This window comes from Chelonoidis abingdonii, chromosome 13, assembly GCF_003597395.2.
Source record: "Chelonoidis abingdonii isolate Lonesome George chromosome 13, CheloAbing_2.0, whole genome shotgun sequence".
NCBI lineage: Eukaryota > Metazoa > Chordata > Testudines > Testudinidae > Chelonoidis > Chelonoidis abingdonii.
The window spans coordinates 20,672,971-20,699,997 of record NC_133781.1 but is presented as its reverse complement, the minus strand read 5'-3'; the positions used below and the strand labels follow the sequence as shown (position 1 = coordinate 20,699,997).

Genomic DNA, 27,027 nt, shown 5'->3' with positions numbered 1-27,027 from the left:
TTTTCCATCTGCCCACGTGGTCTGTAGTTATATGCATATACTACCCAAAGTTCCTACTTTAAGTCAGCAGTGGCCACTATGATAGTCTGAGATATAGAAGTGCCTAGGGAAAATGCTTCATGGTCTGATGTTGGGGGAGGATCATTTCTCCCAATCGCTGGTGAGCTCCCCCTTCATAAATCCCATTTTCTATGGATTTGCAAAAGGAACAGAAATGTAGACCCTAATGAGATGTAACCATTTTTTAAAATCTATTACCATTACATAACATACATGATGCTCTGTACCTGACATAATATCACACCAATTAGCAAACAGTGAATCACAGTAAGTTCAGTCAGGATCGTAAAAATGCTTTTCATGCCATGAAGGTTGTTTGTTTTTTGTTTTTATTGCCAGTGGGGTTTTTTCCTCCCATTAAGTTTAAATCATGATGACCCTCTGAGGATCTGGGGTTTGAATTCCAAATGCTAGGCTGTTAGGCTTTTAAAAATGCTGAAACAGTGGCACTAATTTTTCAGTCTTGGTTGCCTAAAGCGAGGCACCTCGGTAAATTGCCTAATTGTCAGAGATGCTGAATACCCACAGTTCCCTCTGACTACACTGGGAGTAAAGGGCATTAGTCATTCCTGAAAAATCAGGCTATTTATTACTATTATTTATATTATAGTAGTATCCAAAGGCCCCAATCAGATCTGAACCCCTTGTGCTGTGCACTGTACAGACATACAGGATACAGGCAGAGAAACAATCCCTGCTCCAAGGACCTGACAATCTAAAAGACAGATTTTAAATTAAGATAAGATGCAGCCAAATTGATACAACAAACAACCAGGAGGAACAAGGGAAGACAAGCGTTAACGACAGGTGCTGAACTCCGGGCAACCAATTTGGAAAATTTTGGCCAATGACATTAGTCTCTTGAATTTTCAACAGCTACAAAGCACAACAACATTTTCTGTCTTATATGTTTGTCAACCCCTGACAGCTCTGAGTTTGAGCTGATGCTGAAGAGTGCATATTACTTGATGCCTATGGCAACTGTTGTTGCAGCAGAGAAATTGTGCTAACCCCTGCAGTGCACTTCATATGTGGTAAATTCACTTAACAGCATTTCAGAAGATGACACCCTGGTGCTGTGCCAGTTTGAGCCAGATGGTCACTGAGATTATTAAAATAATGCATGTTGCAAAAACCTCTGAAAAACTGCACAGTTACAAAGTTTACTAGCATGGTGGGGATCCTAATAAAAACAATCATGATATATATATCAAAATAGTATTTGCAGACAATACACAGTATGATTTTCCACTGTTTAATGATAATTTCCCCTCCTGCATCTTTTAGGTTCAACTAATCCATTATAACCATGAGTTGTATACAAATGTCACAGAGGCTGCAAAAAGTCCCAATGGCTTGGTGGTAGTTTCTATATTTATGAAAGTAAGTATTTCAATTTCATAAATATTATCTAATGTTTAAATTACTGAGATTTTGCCATGAACAGAATTCTAGAATTAACACAAGTCATCATCATTTGTATTCTGTCAGCACCTGTTGCAATGGGGTCTCTTGACTTCTGACTGAAGCACTAGGCAGTGTACCCTCATAATGAAAGATACTGTCCCTGCTCCACAGAGTCTGCAGTCTAATGGGGAAAACATACCAGGTGGGAGAAAAACAGTTTTGTGGGGAGGACAAGGTACAGTTAAATGAACATATTTGATACAATAAACAGCAGCTATAGCAGTTTATAGTTTCATGTTAAAATGCTCAGGGAAGTTATTAATTCTGCAGATTAGAGGTGTTTGAAGAGATGCAAAAGTGAGTATATAATTAAAATGAACCCCTTTCTCGTGGGGGTGAGGAGAGGGGACAATTGCATTTTAGAGGAGTGGTGACTGGTTATAAATCAAGCAATGAGTTTCCCTACCAATGTCATTTAAAACACCTTAGATTATCAAGACTGAAAGAATGTTGAAAATCTAGTTGTCTTTTACTTTTTTGCATTTCACACAGGTAGAAGACCATATGATTATTATCTGTTAACCTTCATACCAGACATATGCTCTACACTCCTCTACATCTATCGTTAATACTCAGAGCTCACAGTTTATTCAAATACTTCAGAATCCTCTTCTCCTCTTACTGCCTCCTTGTGGCAATACATGTGTTATACCATTGTGTATCTTCCACCTTTCCTTAGTACTGTTATTGCAAAACATTAGCTGCTCCTTCTAGGGGAACAATGCTCTGATTTACTCTGCACCTCAAAGTATCTAGCCAATGTCCCCAGAAATTAGATAGAGTCAGTTTTTTAAAAGAAAAAGAAAAATCCCTTTTAGTATACTCTGATCTAAATTTATAGGATCAAACTTCCTGTCAAAACAGTAACCTCATAACTAAAATATCTATTTCACCAGTTATCTTGGAAAGTTGGACCTCCTTGCTGCCTTTTGTACAGCTCTAATATTTGAGGTATTTGTCAGAAAGATCTTCAGGTTATCTCTTTCTCCCTGATATATTGTACTTTGAGGTAAACCCAGTGAGTTAGCTGTAGTTCATGCAAAGGGATACAATTGAAGCATCTTCTGGATACTGCCCACAATTTTCAGTTGTGTGTGAATAACTTCATAATTCCTGTGTACTAGTTTAGGTGCACTCCTAATGTAATGAATAACCCAAAGCGTAGAACCTGATTTGTTGTTTCCCTTCACACAGATACTTGGGTCTTTGTCTTCCATATATAGTGACAGTGCATGTTTTGTTTGGAATGTCTGAGTCAGTGTAAATCATTCCCTGAAATAATTATGCATCAAAATAGAGAAAGTGTTTGATGACCACTGAACATAGCTGTTACGTACTGCCAGATATTTCAGTATGTTTAAATGCTGAGGGATTAAAAAAAATTCACAGATGAAAGCGCCGAATGCACCAGATCCTGTTCCATATACCACTCGATCAGTCGTGGCCCTGGCCACCTCCTGATATTGGGGGATGAGCTGATTCTGGGGAGAATCCCTGCTTGTTCCATGGGGAGGAGAGAGAACAATCTGGGGAAACAACTACAAGGATTTCCAAGGTTTCCTGTCCCTCAAATGGTGAAGATCCAGAACAGAACCTTGGCAATGCTTGGGGGCCATTTGGAGGTGGGATTCTGGTTCAGCCCCATAATGGTTATATTACACATTTTATGACATTTCCAAGCCTCACAATAAAAGAGTTTTGAAACCTGCATATGTCACAGCAGTATCCATCCAATTGCTAAGAAACATACTGTAACCCAGATAGGACAGGACAGACCAGAGAGAATTGATTAGAGTTCCAGGAGGCCAGGTACAGAACCAACCAAGCTACATAAATGTGTTGTACACATAGGACTTTAGAGGGCATGGCCTAAGTGACAACACCACTTGTTAGCTCTGCCATTCACAGTGCAATAAAATATCCCAGGATGAATAGCAAAAATAAAATGCTAATACATGTAGTATTCTGCATACAATCTTCCACAGTATGCAGTTGACTCAGTCAGACTTCTCTTGCAGTCCGCATAGCCTGTTGTTGGGAATCTCACAGATAACACATAATTCAGAATAAAGATAAAAAGTGACTTGAAATAGATACAACAGAGAGGAGGAGGAGGTCTGAAATAGGAGATCTAAAAGATGTCACATGATGACACTGAATATTCTATGACAGAATACCAAGTAGAGTGCTAATCATCCATAAATCCACGCAATTCAATTATGATGAGATCGAGACCCTATTTCACATTTTTAACCATGCGTCAATTTTTCCTTCTATTTTCCATTGAATTTAGATTTAGAGGCAAACTTTCTGACCACTTCTGTTAGAGACATACCCATCTATAGTTGATTATGCCTCTCCCTTCAAAAGTCCTGCAAAGCAATCACATATATCTGCCTTTTTTTCCATACTTTTCTCTCTCTCTCTATACACATACACACACACAAGCTATATTTCCCTGAAAGGTGAAGCTTGTAGTAACAAAGTTTTTGACATTATTCATTTTTCTCCTTTAGGTGTCTGAATCATCAAATCCATTTCTAAATCGCATGCTAAACAGAGACACCATAACAAGAATAACGTATAAAAGTAAGTTTTATTTTTATTCACCATGACTATCAGCTGCATGTAGTTAATGTAAAAGTATATATTTAGTGACCCACAGGATGTGAGGGACATCTAGTAATGAACAAAAGCTACAAGGTTTGTATTGCCAGTTATCATTTCCAGCTGACCTGGTGATAAATTTGGGGACATAATATAATCAGAAGAACCTAGTAGAGCCATCAGTCCATATAGTATTAACTTGGAAGTTCAAAGCATATATTGTATTTGAAAGAGCAATCAATTAAACTAAATCCAACAAATATACATATACTATTCTTACATGGGGGAAATGCATTTGTGTTAATAATGGAAGTTACATGTGGAACAGTGTGAATTATATCAAATCAGAACATATTTTAATTCACAAAATATTACTTAGTTCCTTGTTTCGTGCTCATGTATTTTAACATGCAAGTGGGTATTTCCCATTTTATTCAATATTAAGCAATGGTTCCTTCTTATTGTGTGTAAAAAGATGCTACTGCATATAATGGTAGTAGTGTGAAGATTTCATGAAAATAAGTATTGTACATTTGCTGTATGCGGAATGCATTTAAGTGAGAATGTTCAGTAATTCCATACCATTGAATGGAAAACTAAAGCTTAAAAGTCAGCTAACAATAAAGGGTAACTTTAAGGCAGGAAAATATAAAGATCTTGATTGACCAAATGAAATCTCGTCTCCTGGAAATCCTAGCCCCATTTTGCTTTTGAAAACTGGGAGCATATGTAGTTCAGTGGTTAGCAAGGGGACTGGCAATCAAGACTCTTCTGTTCTATTCCCAGTTCTGTGACCTTGGGCAAGTTACTTAAGGTATCTGTGCCTCAGCTTACCCATCTATAAAATTGAGTTTACCACCATCTACCTCACAAGGGGCTAGGGCTAATTTTAAATCTTAAAGTCTGGCAAACCTCATTTGCTTTGAACTGAGCCTAAACTCTCCAGGGCTCTCTGAAAGATCCATTAAACCTTGACAAATTTCATATTTGTAACAAAACTTGCCTGATCTCAGGTTTCTCTGTGAAAGGCTTGGAGAATTTCTTTTAAATACATATTTACTATACGCATGCTGCCTATTATGGGACAGATCATGCCCTCCTATGCAAACCTGCTTTTTCCCTCCCCCGCAACGGTTGCAACATTGAGAGAAAAAGATAAATATATTACATTTCAGAAAGATGATCATAATGGTCCCTAATCCAGTAGTGGGCAACCTGCGGCCCATCAAGGTAATCCACTGACGGGCCGCAAGACAGTTTGTTTACATTGACCAGCTGCAGACACGGCCACCCGCAGCTCCCAGTGACCACGGTTTGCCATTCCTGGCCAATGGAAGCTGTGAGAAGCAGCGGCCAGGGCCAGCTTTAGGCCAATTCAGCCAATTCCCCTGAATCGGGCCCCGCCCCTAAGATGGCCCTGCACCCAAGCCTCAGTTTGGTGTACAGGCAAGAGCCGGTGCACTGTACTGGGGTGCCCGGCTTCCCCAGGAAACAATTTGAAGGGCCTGGGGCTCCCAGCAGGGTAGGGCTCTGGGGGCTATTTAAAAAAAGTCTGGGGCTCCCGTTGCTTCTACCACCCTGGCCCTTTAAATAGCCACTGGAGCCCCACTGCTTCCCCAGGGCTCTCGCAGCTATTTAAAGGGCCAGGGCAATAGAAGCAGGGGAGCCCCGGGCCCTTTAAAAAGCCCCCAAGCCCCAGGCTGCTGCTGCTGCTGCTACCCCAGTGGGGAAGGGGGGGAGAGGGGGCACTTACCATACAGGATGGACTGTACTCTCTGTATCTGCACACCCTGCCTGCAGCCAGCCCCTGCTGCACCCCCTGCCCTGCCTGCAGCCAGCCCCTCTCCAGCCAACCCCGCACCTCCTGCCCTGCCTGCAGCCAGCCCCTGCTGCACTCCCTGCTCTGCCTGCAGCCAGACCCGCACTCCCTGCTCTGCCTGCAGCCAGACCCTCTCCAGCCAACCCCGCACCCCCTGCCCTGCCTGCAGCCAGCCCCTCTCCAGCCAACCCCGCACCTCCTGCCCTGCCTGCAGCCAGCCCCTGCTGCACTCCCTGCTCTGCCTGCAGCCAGACCCGCACTCCCTGCTCTGCCTGCAGCCAGACCCTCTCCAGCCAACCCCGCACCCCCTGCCCTGCCTGCAGCCAGCCCCTGCCTGCAGCCAGCCCCGCCACCCCCGCCCTACCCGCAGCCAGCCCTTGTCTGCAGTCAGCCCCGCACTCCCTACCCTGCCTGCAGCCAGACCCTACCTCCAGTCAGCTCCTGCCCTGCCTCCAGCCAGCCCCATGTCCACTAGTCCCCTGTGGTTCCCAGGGCAGTAACCCTGCACACCTGCTTCAATGAGGGGGGCAGGGAGCAGCTGGGACCCACACATGTGCACACCCTAGGGTGACCAGGGTGACAAAAATTGGGTAGGGGGTAATAGGATCCTATACAAGAAAAAGACTCAAAAATCAGGACTGTCCCTATAAAATCAGGACATCTGGTCACCCTAGCACATACCCAGGGAGTGGCGGGGACCCACACATGTGAAATGGAGCTCATTTCTAGTTCAGGCCCATCTTTTTAAAAAAGAATTTTAAGTAGGGTTAACATACATCCGTATTTTCCCAGACATGTCAGGCTTTTTGGTTCCTAAATCACCATCCAGGAGAAATTTTTAAAATTCAAAAATTCCTCTGGGAAAAATACAGATTTATGGTAACCCTATTGGTACAAAAAATACATACTGTGGCACATCCCTTAAATCAGAACTTTTTATAGGGAACTGGTGCTAAAAAATAAAAAAAAGAAGCCTTTCAAGTCATCCCTGCCCGGGCCTGCCAAAAATGTTCAAATTGGGCCCCGCACTTCCTAAAACCAGCCCTGGTGGCAGCCAGCATGTCCCTGCAGCCTGCGCTGCTTCCCTCAGCTCCCATTAGCCAAGAATGGCAAACTGCAGCCACTGTGAGTGGACAGGCAATGTAAACAAACTGTCTTGCAGCCCACCAGCGGATTACCCTGACAGGCCCACCAGTGATCTAATCTGACCTCCTGCATAGTACAGGCCATAGAACTTCAACCAGTAATTCCTACATCTTAAAATAGCGTATATTTTTTAGAACAACATCCAATCTTGATGTAAAGAATTCAAGTGCTGGACAGTTTACCATATCCCTAGATAAATTGTTCCAATAATTACTCTGTATTAAAAATGTACAACTTATTTCTTCTCCCAGTATAGGTACTTATGAAAAGGAAAGAATCACAGGGCTCCCCTCACAAAACTTTTCCCTCCGATCTTTCCCTCACTGGGTAGGGTTTTCTCCCCACCCTTAGAAAAAGGGGTTTGGGCCCAGTTTATAGATGGTCCGCTTTCCTTCCCCCCAAATACCCTGACAGACTGTACAGCTTCATGGTAGCTAAATTGCTAGGGTTTCTCTCACCAGCCACTGCCACTAGAATACCCTCAAGGGATGAATCACAGCACAGTAGTAGTTAAGGTATTAACTTTTCTGAGGATTTCCTGTGGACTGATAAGGAAGAGATGTGTGTTCCCCTTGCTGATTCTCCAAATCCCGACGTATAGATTCCTAGGCCAGCAAAGTGCCCTTTAGGGGCCAGACAGACATCTGGACTATGCCACAGAGGGAGCTCTTCCTCCTCTGTCCCGCAAAATACTCCACCCACCCAAATCTATGGGAGGGAACCTGCTTCTGTCTGGAGTGTAGATACATGTTCTTTAACCTTTCATTTATTGTTTTTCCTTTTCTTTTAAACCAAACCTTGAACTATGAAATCTGTTCCAATCACACTGAATTTAGGTCATGAGATGAGCCATGAATTTAGGCATTAAGGTGAAAATGCAAAATGTAGGTAGTTTTAGATTTCATAGTCAAATGTTATTGGACCCATTTTAAAATTTTAATTATGGTTAACATTGACCCACATACCTGTTAAAATCAAGCCCTAAATAGATACACACAGTGTGCCACTGCAGTACATTGAGCTTACTTTCCGCAGTAACAAGTATTGAGTAGAAGTGGTTTTAGTGCAAACTGAGAATGTGAAAAAGTTATTGAAAGTAATTCTAAAGTTGCCTTGGGTGATGGATTATAGTGTCGTTGCTGAAAAAATAATTTTACTTCATCTATTACAAGGATTTCTATACTGCATTTAACAGCTGGGATTTTTTTAAACTTGTGTTTTAGGGATCCTCAGTGAATACTCGGTGTACTCTTAACAAAATGGCCAGTCTCAATTACTTCAGCGAGAGCATGGCCAGAATGACAAGTATAGATTGGGTCCAAAGTCAGGCACAGTAAGTAGGGCAGTTCAAGCAATGATTAAAAACACAGTAAGAGATGTTTAGTCTGTTACATAATAAGCCCAAGGACAAAATGTGTCAAAAAGGGGAATTTGAAATGTAAGAAAATATTAATGGTTAAAATGGACGTAACTCCCCCCTGCCCCCTTGGAATTCCAAAGTAGATTTTAAATGCCTGTTTTATTCTTCTGCCAGTGGCTCAGCACAAAGAATTAGATTTGAGCAAGTTGAAATGACTGTTCTTTTAAATAGACTTAGTCAGGAACTATATGAATATCTCTAAAGAAAAATTGCTTTAATATTCATGTTTAAAGTAAGGCAACTGAGGGGCTGAAGGTGGTTTTCTTTTATTTTAAAACAGCAATATTATTTTTTAAAACTGAAATATGCCACGTTGGTTTAAGCTTTTGCTGGTAGAGGAGCCCACACTTCTCTTAATGTTGGATAAAACCAGCATTTTAGCTTCCAAGGAATCTGTGCAGAAATTTGGGATTCATGTGTTGCACCAGAATTGCTGCCAAGAAGCCATCTGAAAGGCAAAAGATGTTGAATTTTGGACTTACTTCCTTAAATTTAATGCTTAACACTTAACTGCCTCACAGGGAAACATACGAATAAGTATCCCAATCTCAGATTCGGCCAAGAGAATTTATAGCCATATTTATGGACATAGTCTCAAATTTCAGAGGCTTCCATTTTTGGATGCCCAACTTTAGACATCAAGGACCTGACTATCAGAAGTGTTGAGCTCTCAAAGCTCCAGGCATAAGCGGTGGGAGCTATGGATGCTCGGCATCTCTGAAAATCAGGTCCTCGGTGTCTAAAGATGGGCATCCAAAATTAGAGGCCACTTTTCTCAATCTGGACATAAGTAATTGGTCCAAGGCAACAGGTGAAGACACGCAGAGCTAGAATTAAAACTTGGAACCACTTATGATTCCATATTATGAACCTAGAAGATGCAATGTGATAGTGATATTTTACAGAGAATATAGTGTTTAAAAACTACTCTATGTATTTGAACCCTAATTATCCAGACTCAGAAGCCCAGTCTTGCTCCCACTGAAGTCAATGGGAATTTGCCACTGACAGCACTGGAATTAGGTTCCACCATTTTAGCATGTTGCATTTTTAATTTCATAAAGGAAAGTATGTGGCTTAAGTAGTTTCTTAAAGAGTGCTAATTTTGTTATGTGTGGTTCTTGCTATGAAGTGGGGGGGGGGAATTAGGAAAATCAGTTAACAAATGCAGAGAAAAGAATGAGAATTTCAACATCCGTAAAGAAAACTGTCAGAGTCGAGACCTTTATGTAAATTAATGTGAAAGCTAATGAAATATAATTTGTGTAGAGAAAAGTTCACGAGTTCAGAAATTATCCTGAGACATAGGCAGTTCAAGATAAACAGAATGTGGATTGCAGATAGGAGTGATGCTTAGAGTTTAGCAAAATCTGAAAACAGTTATTGAAGAAGGATATTGACAAAGGATGCAGAGAAGCCTCACCCAGAATAACTTTTAATATTATGAAGTTTATACCTTCAATAGAAATCATACATTTAAAAAAGACATCACATTAAAGGGTGGCAGTCTATTACTATTGAAAACGCAAGATTACAGTTCTACTAGAAAAAAACTTGACTAAGATATGGAAAAAAGGGAGTGGGTGGGAAAAGATAGTGGTGGTTAAGACAAAGGTTGGTAAAAAGGTGCCACATCCTATAGGCTTTTCTCAGTGGAGTCTGCCTATTTTCAGTATGAGTTTGGACTAAATAAGGACCCAGCTACAATATTTTTTTCCGCCTCTTCATTACCCTTTCCCAGGGTCACATTAAGATGGTAAAAGAAACTCTACCTCTTCTGTCATTCCCATGAATTGCTATTTAAAGGGTCTGTAGTATGCAAGGTTCACTTTCTTGCCATAAACGTGCTCTAGCTGAAAACAGATGCAGTGGACCCGGTTCATCCCAGTGTGGCTCCATTGCTCAGTGTCTCAAGTGCTAAAAATAGACCTCAACTTAAACATAAATTTATTCTAAACATCAATGTGGGCAAATAGCTCTCAGATCAGCTGAATACTCATCAGCCCCAAAGAATCAGATTACATCTTGCGGGGCCCTCAGACTCAAACAAGGTAATATGGGGCCTGATCCAGAGGCCAGTAAAGCCAGTGGGAGTCTTTCCATTGACTTCAATCAGCTTTGCATCAGACTCAAACCCCAAGTTTTTTCCCCCCCCCCGGGCCCAACAACCTGGTAGACAGCTCACTTCTAATCCTGTTTAAATGAATTCAGGGTGTCACCCAGGTCAGGCTTCATCTGTGCTGGAGTGTTTAGGCTCTTACTTCCACTCTGTATAGAAACTCCATATTCCTACTCACCTCTGTGCCTGGTTTTTGATGGTCTAAACCTAATCGTCACATGCTCAGTTGGTTGCTCCTGCTAATCTCAGCCTTGTGACTTCCAGTTAAAGCTCTGTTGTTTATTTCTTGGATGGGATATGCAGAGCACTAATATTTTATAACTGCAGTTCAAATCTGTGGAGTTATTAGTAACCCAAATGGTACTTACTGATTGCATTATATCACAGTAAGCAAACAGATGTAAGAGTGAAAGAGAAGCACACCAGGAGATACATTGCAAATGATTTAGGGAATAAATGGTGCTTGACTCCTGCATAGGTACACAAGGGAGGCAGAAAGGCCAGGGATCTTCTGGTCCCCATTCAGAGGTGTATCACAGAGGGAGTCCTTGCACTGAGGAAATGCAATGACTCTACAGCTAGTTCTGCCCTATGCGAAGGGGGCCAGGTCTAGTCCCTACAATTCTACACCGGAGAGGTGAGTAACTGCTGCATTCTCCCCAAGGGTATTACATCATCAGCCAGGCTCTTCTTGTGTTCCCAGAGGGTCTGCCAGAGCTCGCACTAGAGTGGGGGTGCCCCCACAATGGCTCAGTACCGTCATTTGTTACATCCCTCAGGCCTGCCCTGTCTGAGGGGACTGAACAGGGCCACTTAGGTTAAAAATCCACATTAAGAATAATAGGCTAAATTCACCACTGGCATAAACAGAGACAATTCACTGAAACAAGTAGAGTTTCCTGCATTTATACCAACAATGAAGTTGACTGCATGTCTTCCATGTGATACCTTGCTCTATTGCTTCTACCCTAATTTTCGTAGTGCCCATCCATAGTAGAGCAGGTGAAAGAAAAGAGATGTGACCCAAAAAAGCCATAAATTATCAACATCCCAGATTTTCACTAATTTCTTAGGTTGGCTTTTAGTCTCCTGGTAGACATATCAGAGAAAATTCTGCTCTCGTTTAAACCGTTGCAAACCCATTGAAGTTAATATGGATGTCAGTAAGAGAATTTGGCCCTTGGAGCTTGAAACTATCTATTCTTACCGATTCCATACCATTTAGAATGAACACACCAGGCTCTCTGGTTTATAAATAATTAGAAGGATGTTCATGTGGGGAAAAGAGGTGTGTAATGACTCATACAAAATAATCACTAGCATGAAAAAATGCATTCCATGCTCACTAATTCCAGCAAAATTATTGCTGCACTGCTGTGTTTGTTTTTTTTTAATTAATAGGGCTTAGCTGTATTCAGTCTTCTCTAGCTGTTAAGATTTAACACCATTCTGGCTCAGTAATGCAACAGCAATGGTTTAGCACTTTCATCTGGAACATTTTTTGGCTTGAAAACACATTCAGAATCCCAGGTCTTAGGCCAATGGAGGTTGAACATGTTAAAGTCAAAAGACTCGGTCACCTAGGTGAGAGTAACAATGTATTCCACTCTATTAGTAAACCCCACAATTGATATATAGAACTGCATTCAGATTGACTTCAAGTACAAAAAGGAGTGGGACTTCAGATTTCTCACAGCCAAGGAAGTACACTGAGACATCTTTCCTGAAATAATGAAGATTAAGTCTGAACAGATTTTAAATAGATAACCTGATTCCTGTATAACCCACTGGTGAGTGTGTCCAGTCTCTGCTCTGTCACCGGTGATTATGAATTATATAGTCCCAGCTAGGGGAGACATGACTGCAGAGAATCCTGGAAAATCAGTGTTACACCTTTGAAAGACTTGCAGAAAGCATGCAGGTTAGTGTTAGGTAACAGCAATAATGCATACAATATAGCAAAGGCTGAGCAGCTTCGATGACTCTTAAAAGTTATATCCGTTTCTAATTATATGCTGGCACATGTCCACACTCCGCAGTCGTCTACAAAGGGACACCTCATTAATACCAGAGAGGATATGAAAAAAGTGGGAAGCCCAGTAAGTTTCTTTACAGCATATTTTCTCACCTCTAACTTGAGCATTTCTGAGTTTATACTCCATCCACTCCCACTGTGCCCACTAAAGGACAGCAGGCTTCATTGAGCAGCTTTATCATCAGACATTAACCTTAACAAGGCAGAACAATCTTTTCTCTCAAACAAGGGTAATTAAGCTTTAACATTCTTGGCCTTCCCACGGTCTTGTTGAGCAAAAATTGTTCATCACTTTAAAAATATGGTAAGTTGACATTCTCCAAAGACTGCTGCATCCAAATCAAGAAATACAATTTCAACCAGCTTTAAACCCAAATACCTAAAACAAGGCCAAATTCTCATTGCAAATGCTTGTGCTAAACTCCTAGTGAAGTCAACAGAACCTCTGAGCAAGCATCTAAGGGCAAAGTTACTAGATTAAAATCATAACATCTATTAATGTCCATGTGTTGAACAATCAATTTGTACAGAGCACAATGTATATTCATTTGACTTTCTATTTCAGTAAAACTGAGGCTGAGGTTGTAGAGTAAGAGAGACGTGCAACAAAGTTTGTCTTGTGAAAATATTGTTTGATCTAGATCATTTTCCCCCTTTATTCTCTAGATGATGCATACTTACTGCAGGGACTTAATATTGAGGAACTTTATCCTGAGACCTCTAGTTTCATTACATATGATGGGTCCATGACCATTCCACCCTGCTATGAAACAGCAAGTTGGATAATAATGAACAAGCCTGTCTACATAACAAGGATGCAGGTAACTAAAACTAACATAATGGATCCAGTAAATGTTATCAGAAGAATAAATATTTTAAATGTATATCTTTGTAGCATCATATTTGAAATTATGTTTCTCCCTTTGTTTAGTGCAGTACTGTATCTTAAACCATGTTTGTTTGGTAATTTCTACACAAGGGGGTGCTAGAATAACCAAAAAATACCCACATGCAGAAGCATAATTGGGACCCTCCTATACTAGGTTAGAAAAGACTAAGAACTTTAGAAGAGTGAGAATTGCGGTCTCATGAGGGATTGTGGCAGCCAGTTTATGCAGTGGGACTGGAGCCAGGACAAAGACCCTTTGTGGAAGGCTCCAGTCTACATTGTCTGGCGCAGAAAAAAGGCGGCAGGATTGATGCCAGCACGTGTGTCAAAAATTTGGAAGATAGGCCTTTGGTTCCAGAGTGACATATTGAGGGCTACTGTTAGGTAGCTGCAGCAGAGAGCAAGCAGTAGGAGCTAGATTCATTCCATTGTGTTGGCCACCTGGGGACCACTTTGGTGGAAAAGCCACAACAACAGGGTCTTTGCAGCACAGTTCAGTTGCTTTCAACCCCCACCTGAGAGTGTCACAGACAGCAGATCCTCAAGTGTGGATGCCTGGGAAATGGGGCATCAAAGGGTGGCACCCTCTGGCAGCAGGCCGCAGCACTACCTGTGCACTTCTGGCACTTTCCCTTCTCAGGGTAACCCAAGAGCTCCACTTCAGGCTCTCTTGCTTAAATAATATCCCATAGTTCTAATAGTCTGTAACAAAAATCCCAAAACATAGTCCACAGCATCCTCAGTCCACGTTGTCCTTAAAAGCCCATTCTTCCCAGCAGGAAAACCACCAATGCCACACCCAGCCTCTCTGCTTGGAGTGCATCCTCATCATATTCTGGTGTCTTCTACCACACCTAGGCTTCTTGTTGGTCCCCTTCTATCCCTTTGGCAGGACAGCCACCCCAGCCCTCCCAACTCGAGTGCAACCCCTCTTTTCCCAGTGGGAACCCCCACAGCCTCTCTTTAGGAGATTATCCTCGTCAGAGGACCATCCCTCACTGTCCCAGCCCTCTCAGTGATCCCCTCGACCCAGCTCTCTGGTGATATCAGTGGTTAAGCACTTATGCTGCACCCCTGCCTTCAGCCCTCTCTGATCCTTAGCATCAGCTCTCTGGCTTAGAGTCAGCAGGCATCTCCCTCTGCTCCCTCCTCCTCGCTTTCGCCTTCCAGCCCTTGCTCTCTGGCTTGGAGAGGTCAGCTGGTGAACCCCATTTTCTGCCCTCTTGCCTTCAGTCCCTTCCCCGTCCCGCAGGAAACACCTTCTGACTCTGGCAGCTCTCACTCAGGCAGCTGTGATTCACTGGGTCTCCCTCTCTCAAATTCTGCCTGGTCCTTTCTATCCCCCGGATACTGCCTTGACCGCTTAATTGGCCAAATGGGAGCCTATTTTGGCACACAGCATTGGACCTATTTAATTTAGTGGGGCCAGCCACGGGATGCATTGATTCACCTCATCCCCGTATATCCTCCATTAGTGAGAATCCTAAGAGCCCTAAGCGGATCTTAGAGCCGTTTTCTCACCTCAACCCAGAGTAAAGCAGCTCTAGCTAACACAGTAGAAGTTATCTAGTCCAAGGAATGAAATAAAGGATGAGAAATCAGGGCTCAAAAAAAATCACATTGGGGCTTCAAGTCCTGTCATCTTTGTCAATAAGATGCTATAGAAAGCATGCAATGTATTTTAACTGCATTGTATTAATTCTGTCCAACTGTGCATGGGTTTGGGAAATACAGTTTGTTGTTCTATTCTAAATGGGTAGAGTAATTTAGGGGACACAGTTGAGAGAAAACGGGTACATATACATACTAAACGTCCTAATGAACATGCATGTTTTCTACAAGAAATATTTTTGTTACATTATTACAACAATAATGCAAATTGTTTAGTAGAAAATGAAGATCAGAATGTTTCTATAGCCTACACTGGTACTCAAAGGACATCATCTCATGATAGCTCCTCCTTGTCAGCTTTTACTGGTTAGATGCATACTACCATATTAATACTGCAAATTGATTTAATAGAATACATATTAATTATACAGTATACTCAGAAAGACGAAGATTTCCCTTGTAGTCATCAGCACTTCAACATGCAAAACACACCTACTGGTATAGTTCTCTTCAAAACTCTCCACGCTCATTAGATTCCCCCACTCTCCCACTACTCTAACTAATGAGGTAGCCACCAGAAGGAAATGGATAAATGCCCTTTAACCTTTAGATTGCCACTTCAAAAGACATTGTAGCTGTTTGGTTGTTTGCAGTCCAGCTGCTAGTGGATATTTGCTCACCCCACAAATACCACCTTCACAATTGGCAACTTTTAGTAGTCATGATAGGTAAAGACTGTCCCACAAAGACAGGTTCAAGAGTAGCAGCCATGTTAGTCTGTATTTGTTAGTCTCTAAGGTGCCACAAGTTACTCCTGTTCTTTTGTCCCATAAAGGAGTCCCAGGTCAGGGCCAAAGCCCAGTAGGGCGGCAATGTAGGGATGACTGCACTGGTGTTGACCCAGGTAGATCTTTCAGTGAACAGAGAAGATTTCAGTCTCCGAGACTGTAAGTCCCATGCCTTCCAGAAGCACTAACTTCTTTAAAAATACAGATGTGGTGCCAGTCAGTCTCTGCATTCAGATTTCTGTGTCATAACCAGTACTTGGGCACTTTCACCCAGAGCTGTCTTCTCAATAGCAAGCCAGAGTAGTTACCATAACATCTTTGGGCAATTTTCTCTTGTCATTCATCAAATTCCCTCTCTCTGCACCTGCCGCCACTATCTAGTACAATGGATTCCATTTACTTCCTGGTCAGCCAAAGCTCCCTTGTGCTATTTCCATTTATTTTGCACAAAACTGGAGGCTTTGTTTACAATGGGGCTTAGAGAAACAGGATCATGACCACAAAAGGAAAAGTTTTGTCTTTACTTAAGGTATCCCAGTTGCCCATAGGTCTAAAACTATGTTTAGGATAGACTAGGCTGACCAGATGTCCCAATTTTGGGGTCTTTTTCTTATATAGGCTTCTGTTATCCCTCCCCCACATCCCAATTATTCACATTTGCTGTCTGGTCACCCTAGTATAGACTGAATCTCTGTCAACCCTCCCCAGATGCCAAATCACAAAACTATTGTTAGAATACTTTGCATATGATGATTAATCTAAATAGTTTTCAATATTGTTTACTTAGAGTGAAGAATAATACTACAAGTCCTTGTTTTGTGTTTTGTACAGATGCATTCGTTACGACTGCTAAGCCAGAATCAGCCATCACAGATATTTCTGAGCATGAGTGACAATTTCAGACCAGTCCAGCCTCTCAACAATCGATGTATCCGAACTAATATCAATTTTAGTTTACAGGGTAAAGATTGTCCAAACAACAGAGCACAGAAACTACAGTATAGAGGTAGGTTTTGCACAAGGCACTCTCCAGAACAATAATTTCTACACCTATGTAGAGCTCTTTTCCTCTAAGGATCCTTGTTTGATTTACATAATGTTGTTAGTAGCGGTGTACAATGGGACATATATTCAGATCCTATCCCACCTATTTATATATTCATTCGCTTTTATAAGTGTCAGATTTCAGCTAGCATCTTTAGAATATCTGAAATCTGAGAAGATTTACAATGATGCACAGCATCATAACATCTCACCCCAGTTTATGACAATAAGATAATTTGTAGCTGTAAGTTGTTTTCTTGCAAAAGAGGTATGGCAAGTGCAAATGAGAATCAAAACATAATTGTAATAGGAATAGCCCCACACTGCAGATTCTGATATAAAGTAAAATAATAGGCTATATGACAATTGAAGGAAACGTTATAAGGAAATAAAATGTATTTCTACTCTGAAAGGTAACTCCATAAAATTAGTAATGTAAGGTTCCACGCTGATTATCTCTTAGCTATTTCCAGAACACATCTTCTCGCTTCATAATTATGATTTTTCCAGTTGCAAACTGATGATCTAGCTGGGTTCTCTTTAGTTTTCACAAGATCAGCAGATGCTGTGCATTTGAAACCCAGATAACAATTTCTGTTCCTGCTGTTGCATCCAGAATGGCATCCAACTCTCTCTCTCTCTCAGAGCTGTGTTGGCTCCACTGAGATCATGGGAGTAAACATTGGTAGAAATGGGATAGTATTGAAAGTGAGGAGGTATGCTTTCACATATACTTAAGCAGCTCAACTGAGCAGTCGGGTGCCATTGTGGAGTTGAATCACACTAAATAATTGATAAAAACACTATTTGAAAATATCAGGAAGGATGATAGTAGAGCTGGTCTGAAATGGGAAATTCAGGTTTCAGAAAGGAATGATTTCTCGGATATCCCAAATTTTTCAGTTCATATTCCTCCCCCCGCCTTTTTTCTCTTTTCCACTGAAAAATGAGTGAAGGGGGGGGAGGACAAGGTAGAAAGGAAAAACAATTCTGAAAAAAGGCAAAAACATGACTAAATATTTCATTTTCCAATTTTAAAAAAATTTAATAATTTTCTATTGAAAAAGATATTTTCAACTAAATATTTTTCATTTAAAATTTTTTGACCAACTCTAGTCTAGTGTTAAGACTAAGAGCCACATTCTCAATTCATAATTTTGAAATTACTCAACTATTTTCTACACAATACAAACACTGAAGGCATTTAATTTTTAAAAACAGCAATTTTCTATTTGGTGTTTGGTAAAGTATAACTGTTGTTACTTTTCTTTCAGTAAATGAATGGCTCCTCAAGTAATTAAGACAAACAGGAAAAACTCCTAACCTCAGTGGAATGCTACTACTGTGAATTGACATAATCTAGAATGCACCCAACCTCATTCACTCTTTGGATTCATGACAGTATGTGCAAACGTGTTGCAAGAAAAGAGCTGCCAAGATGGAAACTTAACTAAAAATTCATTCATATGATTGATCGTTCTAAAAAAGAGACAATAACTACAGTAAAATGTGATTACAATTTTGATACAGTTTACCTGAACTAATTTAGCTTCACAAAGAAAGACTTTTCAGCCTTTGTACATATGAAATTCTCTCTTTCCTCCCCTTCAAAAGAAAAAAAAAATTAAAAAGAAAGGTAGCTCCATACAGCATCAAAGTGGAGTTGTGTTCTGTGTGCCAAGTAATCCTTGGAAAGCTCTCATTATATCCCTATCATTAATGGATACTGACAAGACAGAACAAGAAGATTGTCGAGGAAACTTATTTCTAAGTTATGATCCTTCTGTTTATTTAATTAAAAAGGACAGACATTGAGAGATAAGTATTGTAAATATATCACTGCAGAATGTAAAAGAAATTGAAATATATCCCCCTTTGTCACATATCTGTAGTAGGATTTGCCAAGATCAGAAATGATCCATTTTCTGTTTCTTGTTTTACAAAGGTCATACATTGTGTTTGGTTACTGTTAACAACTCAATAAATGTGTTGAACAAATTAATTTAGTACACTCGCTTTGGTTTTTTTTTCCTTTCTGAAATGATAAGCCTCTAGCACTTGAGGCTTCTTTTCTTTTCTTTTCTTACTTTATTTGTTTGCAGCCTGTTTAACTGAGTTAATGGCAATTAGGAATGTATTTAACAAAGCTAGTGTAACTTTAATTCCATTTTATGGTTCATCATTAAGAAGAATTAGGCTCCAGAAGGCAACTGAAAAATGGGTTAGTTTAAAATTACCATTTCCCCAATTTGAGTCCATTATTGAGACATACAAATTCAACCTTGTAAATTGCTAGAAGGGATATATTTCTTTACAGATGTAGCAGGAGCTGACCAAGTTAAAGCTAATGCCTTTTTTCTTGTTTATAATGGTCATTCACTGTGGTTGGTTACTGTCAAGAACTCAATAAATGTGTTTAACAAGTTCATGTGTGCATTTTTTTTATATTACCAATGTTAAAGTTGTCAAATCAGTTGGGTCTCAACTAACCAGGAATCATCCCTCTCTCTGTGATCTAGCATGACAGCTGTAATTATAATGGGAATGTTGCAGCTGATAGATTCAAAGGTGAAACTATCAGGGGCCAAGTGTTCTTAGTTGGCTGAAGCTGGGGTGTGGAATTCTGTATCACCAAAGATCTGGATGAGCCCAATTTTGCAGTCAGGGCACAGTGTAAGTTCTCTCTTTACACAGACCTCCTCTCAATAGCAAGGCAGAACAGCTAGCAGCATTTCTCCTGGAGACAAACAAGCAAGAAAAAAAAAGCTACTTTAAGAAAGTATCATAAGTGGTTGAATGGTGAGGAGTATGGAGTGGATGGAACGAATGTAATTGTTTATAGTGTGCATGGCACCCAGTTGGTGAAAGGTGCATTATAAATACATAGGCTAGATACACATTATTGCCTAGCTACACTCAATTATATGGCAGTCAACATGATCTTAGCTGTACATGTGTGTGTATGTTCTTATTCTAAATTGAAAATATACACTACAGTGTCAAAGTTTGGGAATACTGAAACCAGCTAAAAATGTGAACACCTGGACTCAATGCAACCAATCATCATCACTTTTGCAACCCCACTGACTTTAAATGTGAGAAATTTATTAATTTATCCTGAGGCAGAAAAGGGCAGTGCCAATTGCAAGTGGCATTGGACAGAGAGCTACACACAGGGCTGCGTGTGGCACTGAGTGGCAGTTTGCCATCATTCCATAGTTCCACCTATTGTAAGTCACAGGCTGCTGCTGTCAGTACATCTGTGAAATTAATTGAAAGGACACTGTGGAAGTGAATGTTTACTGTTAGTAGTCATGGTCATTGGGAATCCAGCATGGGCTAGATTCTGGTTGCTCCTGAGCAGGAAGCTCCGGCACACTTGCACAAAGAGCATCCAGAATTCTGGTACTTGATATTAGGGGCAGGGAAATCAATCTCAAAGGAGTTGGGGGAGCTGGGCACAATGGCACATGGCATAATAGCAGCATGCTCCCTACTTGCAAGGTTAGGGGCAAACAAGAATGACTACCTCATCCAGCTGTTGTTACTGTTGCAGTATCTGAAGGGCCTGATCATCCATAGCCTATTCAAGTCTATGAGAGTCTATCTATCAACTTCCATGTGCTTTGCACCTAGCCACTAATACAAAGACTGATCAATCCACAGTCCAGCCATATAAATGCCAATTAAAGTTAGATTTATACTGTGTATTAATAAGATCAAGTTCAACTGTTGAAATAAAAGCAAGATTACAGTTTTAGTCCTATGTAATTAGTAGTAATTGACAGTGCAATACAAAGCATAGATAATCTAATGCTGTTTCCTAAGCACTTCACAAAAAGTCACTGCACAGATAGATCTCCAATGTCAGTGTAAAAACTTTAATGGGATCAATTTTGTGTTAGCTCTTTGAAGCCTAACCTTGGGACTGTTCTCCAGTTGCGGAGCAAAGTTTCTGGAAGTCCAAAAGGTTTCAATCTATATTTTGGACAAATAGCCGGCAGCTGTTCATCTGAGTTTGTCTGGTGACAGAAGGTAGGAAAGATAAGCCAGGTCTCCATTATGAAACTTTTAATAAGTAATAAAACCTTTTTGGTATTTCACCGAAAGCTAGTTGAGGGGATTTAAGAAAGAAGGAATGATATCATAGAAAAGGCTGGTCCCAGTGAGGATTCATGCTGTGCTTTGGATTAAGTGAAGCTGGTATATAGAAGCCTTGCAAATAGAGAAATGCAGTAATCACACTGGGATATCGCAAATGCATTTGTCAACATTTCCAAATTCATTTTGCAAACTAATGAACTCCATCTCGGCAAGACTTTTTTTTTTAATGATAGAAATAGTAGAGATAAGTCCAAACTATGGCACATGATCATTTGTGAACTTTCATAACTGGATTCAAAAATCAGAGCAGCCCCTTATCAGGAGCCAAATCGAAACACTGAACTCCAATACCCACGAACACTGGGAATATAGAGATCATGATTCCAATTTTGCAGCTTCTCTCTCCAAAGTCAAACAGAGCTGAGCATAGATACAGAATGTCATTATAGAGGTATAACCTGGCATGGAGTGTAACGCCCAATATCTATGGCCAATCAACAAGACCTGTAGATAGATAGATAGTGCATTCTCAGGCCACGGTGATAAGAGACTGAAAGTGCTACACGAAAAACTGAAATGGCAGAGCGCTAAGCCAAAGCTCTGAGTTACGTAAAATAACCATCCTACGCAGATCAGATGCAGACTTGCTGATAGAACCCACAGGGGAATGCTGAGAGAAGCAGGAATGCGACTTGGGTTGGGAAGCACCATTGCAGGTGAGTCAAGTGGAGTCACTTCATTGGCAGTTCAGCCAAAGGGTCACACAGGATCAGCAGCAAAAAAAAAACACCATCAGCCAGAGTTGGCATCATAGATCTTGGCAAGCACAGTCTCAGTTCTAGAGTATGGACAAGAGTCTGAATGGAACTGTACACATTTTCATTGAATTAGCTTTTCCTCATCAGGATTTTAAAACACAACCCACACAGCTTGGTTTTTCTAGCATTTTGGATGAACAGTGAGGTTTCAGACTGGGAGACATCTGATGTCTTCAATAACGTCTGCCAAAGCAGTTCTTGCCCACTGTAAACTAAAATGCCTTTATATCCTTCCTGTCCCTATTAACATAGATAGGGCTCTCTCTGTCTGGAATGCAGTGTCCAAAGTTATTGCCCTTCACATTAATGAGACCTCTCAACAATGCTGCTTAAATTAAAACTTAATGGAGTCTGTCCCTTTATGTGAGACATAAGACAAGCAGCAATGTCACTCTTATGTAAATCAGAATCATGCCTATGCTGCAAAATTCTAAACATTCCATATTTTATGAAGGTTTGGATCTGGGGTCCTGGGTGTATCCATTACAGATAATCTAATTTCTCTCTTTTTAAAAATCAGTTTAATCTAATCATGAACCTTAAAAGGCTTTAATCATAACCATACTTTTTTTGTATATCACTACAGGGCAAAGTTACGGTTGTTTAAATGCCTTAACTTTGCATTTCTTACCTTACCTTGCCATGTTTGAATTTATTTTAAGGGTAACTGTTACTCCAGCTTTCCTGGGTTTATACTGGTTGATTTGGGGATAATTACAACATCCCAATAATTTATTTTTACCCATAAATAACTGATCCACTCTTTTACCCTTCCTTCCATCTTAATGTAGTTTTTACAGGCATAGATATAAGGGCCAACGGAGCCATTCAGCCTTGGATGCCGGTCCAGATTCCAAAGTGAACCAATGTTCAAACCAGGTTTAGATATAGAGATGAGCCTGAGCCAAAACCTCATAATAATTTCAGAGTTAAGTAGCTTGTAAAGCTGAGCAAAAAAAAATATCAACTGCAATTCTTAGACACTATAAACTGTTTCATAAATTTTAAATGCAAGAAAACTACAGAAAAAGTAAGAGCCCAACATTTAGTACAGGGAAAGCAGAGAGCAGAGAACTATATTGAAAGATTAGCAGAGTAAGGATGAACTCTGGGAAATTTACATCACAATTGATCGTAAAGTGTTTGCATCGTCATTAACAGGAAAGAGGGAAGTAATGGGAAAGATACTTAAAACTGAAGTGATATTTCCAAAGCCTAGAGAATGGAGGGGAATCAGAATCCATATGGAAATTTGCTGGTATTGATGTATAAAGTTGGATTTAAAAATCAAGCCTAAGGAAGAAAGTGAGATGGTACCATTTATGTCTCAGGTGTAAGCAAGATTTTCCCCAAGATTTCTTCATGCAGTTGGTCCATTTGAAAAGGGGAAAGATATCTCCCCCTCGCCCTTTGGCACAAATAGTTTAGATAGCTGGCTTTAAAAACCAAACTCCCCACAAACTCCCCATGCTCCAAAGCCTCCTGGTTAACAGATCAGATTACCTTGGAGAAATAAGCAATTGCAAACTGCACATCAGAAAGAGGTGGTCCTGGGCATTTTCATAACCTGAACATCTCTACTGTATAGTCCTAGAGATTAGGTCAACATAAGAAGTTATTGGGAAAATGGCATATTAATTATTAAAATAGCTTTAAAAAAAAACTTTTGAGGATTATATAAAGAGGGAATGAGAGAGACAGAAGCATGATGGAAAAGAAATGTTTACAAAATAAACTAGAGACTGTGATAGAAACAAAGAGAAAGCAAAGCTCTCCCTTTCCCTCTCTCCTGTATTTCTGTTTTAATGACAATAATATAGCAGCAAGAGAAGCTGATTTCGGGTCTTGATTTGAAATTTGACAGTAACGAGGAATAACAGCATTTGGTGCCAAAGTTTTGCCAGACTGGATGGTCCCATTCATTAAACATTTATGCTCTGTGCCTGTGTTTCATGTACTGAAGACAAAGCCACAGAAATGAAATTTCATCCAAGTGCTGCCCTCGCTCCTCTGATGAAGATGTTCAGTTGAAATGCTTAAAAACTAAAGCACTGATATTCTGTCAACTGATTTACAAGTGAACATTTCAACAGGAGTGGGTAGAGAGGCAGTTCTGTGAATTCCTCTCTTTAAAGAGTGCAAAATACAATCTCCCTTAAAGGTACCTTTACCAAAGGATAAAGCAGAGTCTGAATTCTGTGGGCAAGGATTTCAAATCATTCAAATGACAAGCTGCCAGCAGAATCTTGTAATTGGCATTCAAGATTGTTAGGCATTTGTTATGCTTTTACATTACATTTTGCAGGAGGCTCATCTGCACAGACCAATGCCTGGGGCTTCAAGTCTGAAAGAAGACAAAGTCTCACAATCAGACTGCTTAGCCTGAGGAAACATGCCAACAAATAAAGCTAAGCTAGATGGGTAGGCTGTTACGATGCCCCAGGTCACCAGACTAAAAACCAGCAAAACAACAACATGGGCCAGTGAGATTCAGGTCTCACGCTGCTGTAAATCTGGAATAACTTGTCTGACTTCAGTGGGGCTACAGCAGTCAATGAAACTAAGATTAAAATCTGGATCCACATCCTGAAAAAATTTTTGGTATCCCTGCTGGCTACCAACCTGAAAAAGGCAGCGATACCCATGAAGACCACTTACAAAGGACCCACACTCTCCTTATCTCCTGCACTAAAACTGTAAGACCCAACCCTAATATGAAAATGAAAGACCTGAAAAACTTGCAGAATGTAACACACTGAACTCCTTAAAACTGCAGGACCTCTCTGTGGGCAAAGAGCAACTTTTTGTCACGCTAACAATTTCACCCTCAACATCCTTCCTCTTTTGTCTGGTGCCCTCATGTCCTGCCATGGCACCTGAAACATGCTCTAAGACCAACAGCACATCAGGAAGGAGCTAAGTGAGGGCCAAACAAGTGAGGGGAAGAGAGGCTGGGAGTTGGTGGTTCACATAATGAGCAGTGAGTACTGAGAGCATGTTGAAAGGAAAAGGGAGAGACCAGAAGAGTGAGGAAAATGTAGGGACCTGGAGAAGAAAGAGAGTTTAAAATAATTCAGATAAGGAGGAACAGAGCACTGAGTAGAAGGGAAGAGAGGAGGACAGAATAACCTGAATTGAGAGGTTTGATAAGACAGAACAGAGAAATCAAAAATACTGAAAAGATGGAAAAGATGTATTGAAATATATATTAGAACGAAAAAGGGTGAAGGGAAAGAATGGAAGGGAGAAGAAAGAGGAAAAATAATAAGCAGCAGATGTAGTGGTTATTCTTGTAGCATTTAGTTGTTTCACAAAGTTTGTTTCCAAAATATTGCAAAGAATACAGAAATGAGTGATTTTATGGATTCTGATATTTTAAGGCACAATTAGACTGATGTACAAGTTTTTTCCCGCAATTGCTTGTGGGTACAGTTCTTTGTGACAAAGTTGTATCTGCAAAAATCCAGAGTGCAGTTCACATTCTACATACACACACACACCCCTATCTACATCAAGAGGTACAAGCATTCTCCAAAACACTCAATGTGACTATGTAGTTGGAAGTAGCTTGGGAGACCTTGGGCCAAATTCTGGCCTGGGGTAAATATATTCAACAGCACCCAAGCTAATGGTGTTGCATCCCCTTCTAACAAGTTTGAACTTGGCCCCTGGTTGTGGCTGGGAAATGGGCATGGAATCTAGTACCCTGGGAAGATACTAGAACAAATTATTAAACAATTGGCTTGTAAGAACCTGATAACAGGATTATAAGGAATAACCAGCATAGATTTGTCAAGAACAAATCATGCCAAACTGACTTAATTCCCTTCTTTGATGGAGTTACTGAAGGGGAAGCAGTAGATGTGATGTATCTTGATTTTAGCAAGACTTTTCACAGTCCCATATGACATTTTCACAAGCAAACTAGGGAAATGTGATTTAGATGAAATTACTATAAGGTAGATGCACAGCTGATTAAAAGATTGTGCTCAAGAGTAGTCATCAGTGGTTCACTACCAAACTGGAAGCACGTATCTAGTGGGGTCCTGCAGAGGTCAATCCAGCAGGTAGTACTACTCAATATGTTCATTAATGACTTTAATAATGGAGTGGAGAGTATACCTATAAAATTTGCAGATGACATTAGGCTGGGAGGAGTTGTAAGTACCTTGGAGGACAGGATGAGAATTCAAAATAACAAATTAGAGAGTTATTATATTTCGTATTGTTGATTTCAGAACAAAGACAAATGCAAAGTTCTTCAATTAAGAAGGAAAAAATCAAATCCACAACTACAAAATGAAATTGAATATGAGTCAACAATGTGATGCAGTTGCAAAAAAGGCTAATGTCATTCTGTGCTGTATTAACAAGAATGTTTATGTAAAACATGGGAGATAATTATCCTGCCCTACTTGGCACTGGTGAGGCCTGTATCCAATTCTAATCACTATATTTTAGGGAAAAGAGGCCAGAGGAGGGTGACAAACATAATAAAAATGTTTAGAAAACCTGACTTATGAGGGAAGATTAAAAAAAATGGACATATGTTTAGTCTTGAGAAAGACAACTGAGAGGGGCAGTCTTCAAATATGTTAAGCGCAGTTATAAAGAGGATCAATTGTTCTTCATGTCCACTGAAAGTAGGGCAAGAAGTAATGGGCTTAATCTGAAGCAAGGAGAGATTTAGAAAAAATGTCTAACTATAAACGCTCAGAAACAGGCTTCCAAGGGAGGTTATGGAATCCCCATCATGGGAGGGTTTTTGTTTTTAACAGGTTGGACAAACACTTGTCAGGGATGTTATGGTTACACTTGGTCCTGTCTCAGTGCAGGGGGCTGAATTTGACGATCTATCGAGGTCCCTTTCAGCCCTACAATTCTATGATTCTATATTTTACTTCCTTTATTTTTTTTAATTTAGTTTTAATATGTCAGATGAAAAATACCAAAGTGCATTTTTAGAACAGCATAGAACCTGACAAATTACACCTCCTTGGGCCATCTTGAAAGAATCTATTTATAGGAAATTATATTAAAGTAATTCATGTAATGTAAACCGTAAGTGTTCTACCATGACAACGGGCTTAAGAAGTAGGG

General features: G+C 40.4%; 1 protein-coding gene across 4 annotated transcripts in view; it reads left to right on the top strand.

Annotated features, from left to right (window-relative positions):
• CA10 (carbonic anhydrase 10) overlaps positions 1 to 19,429 on the top strand; it is a 326,283-nt gene extending 306,854 nt beyond the window's left edge. For all 4 annotated transcript variants that reach the window (XM_032774517.2, XM_032774516.2, XM_075071834.1 and 1 more), the window contains 5 exons: positions 1,348 to 1,443; positions 4,044 to 4,116; positions 13,340 to 13,494; positions 16,793 to 16,967; positions 18,280 to 19,429. In XM_032774517.2, coding sequence (XP_032630408.1) covers positions 1,348 to 1,443; positions 4,044 to 4,116; positions 13,340 to 13,494; positions 16,793 to 16,967; positions 18,280 to 18,302 — 522 coding nt within the window. In that variant the 3' untranslated portion in view covers positions 18,303 to 19,429. The remainder of the gene's footprint in view (positions 1 to 1,347; positions 1,444 to 4,043; positions 4,117 to 13,339; positions 13,495 to 16,792; positions 16,968 to 18,279) is intronic.
• Positions 19,430 to 27,027: the final 7,598 nt, after the last annotated feature.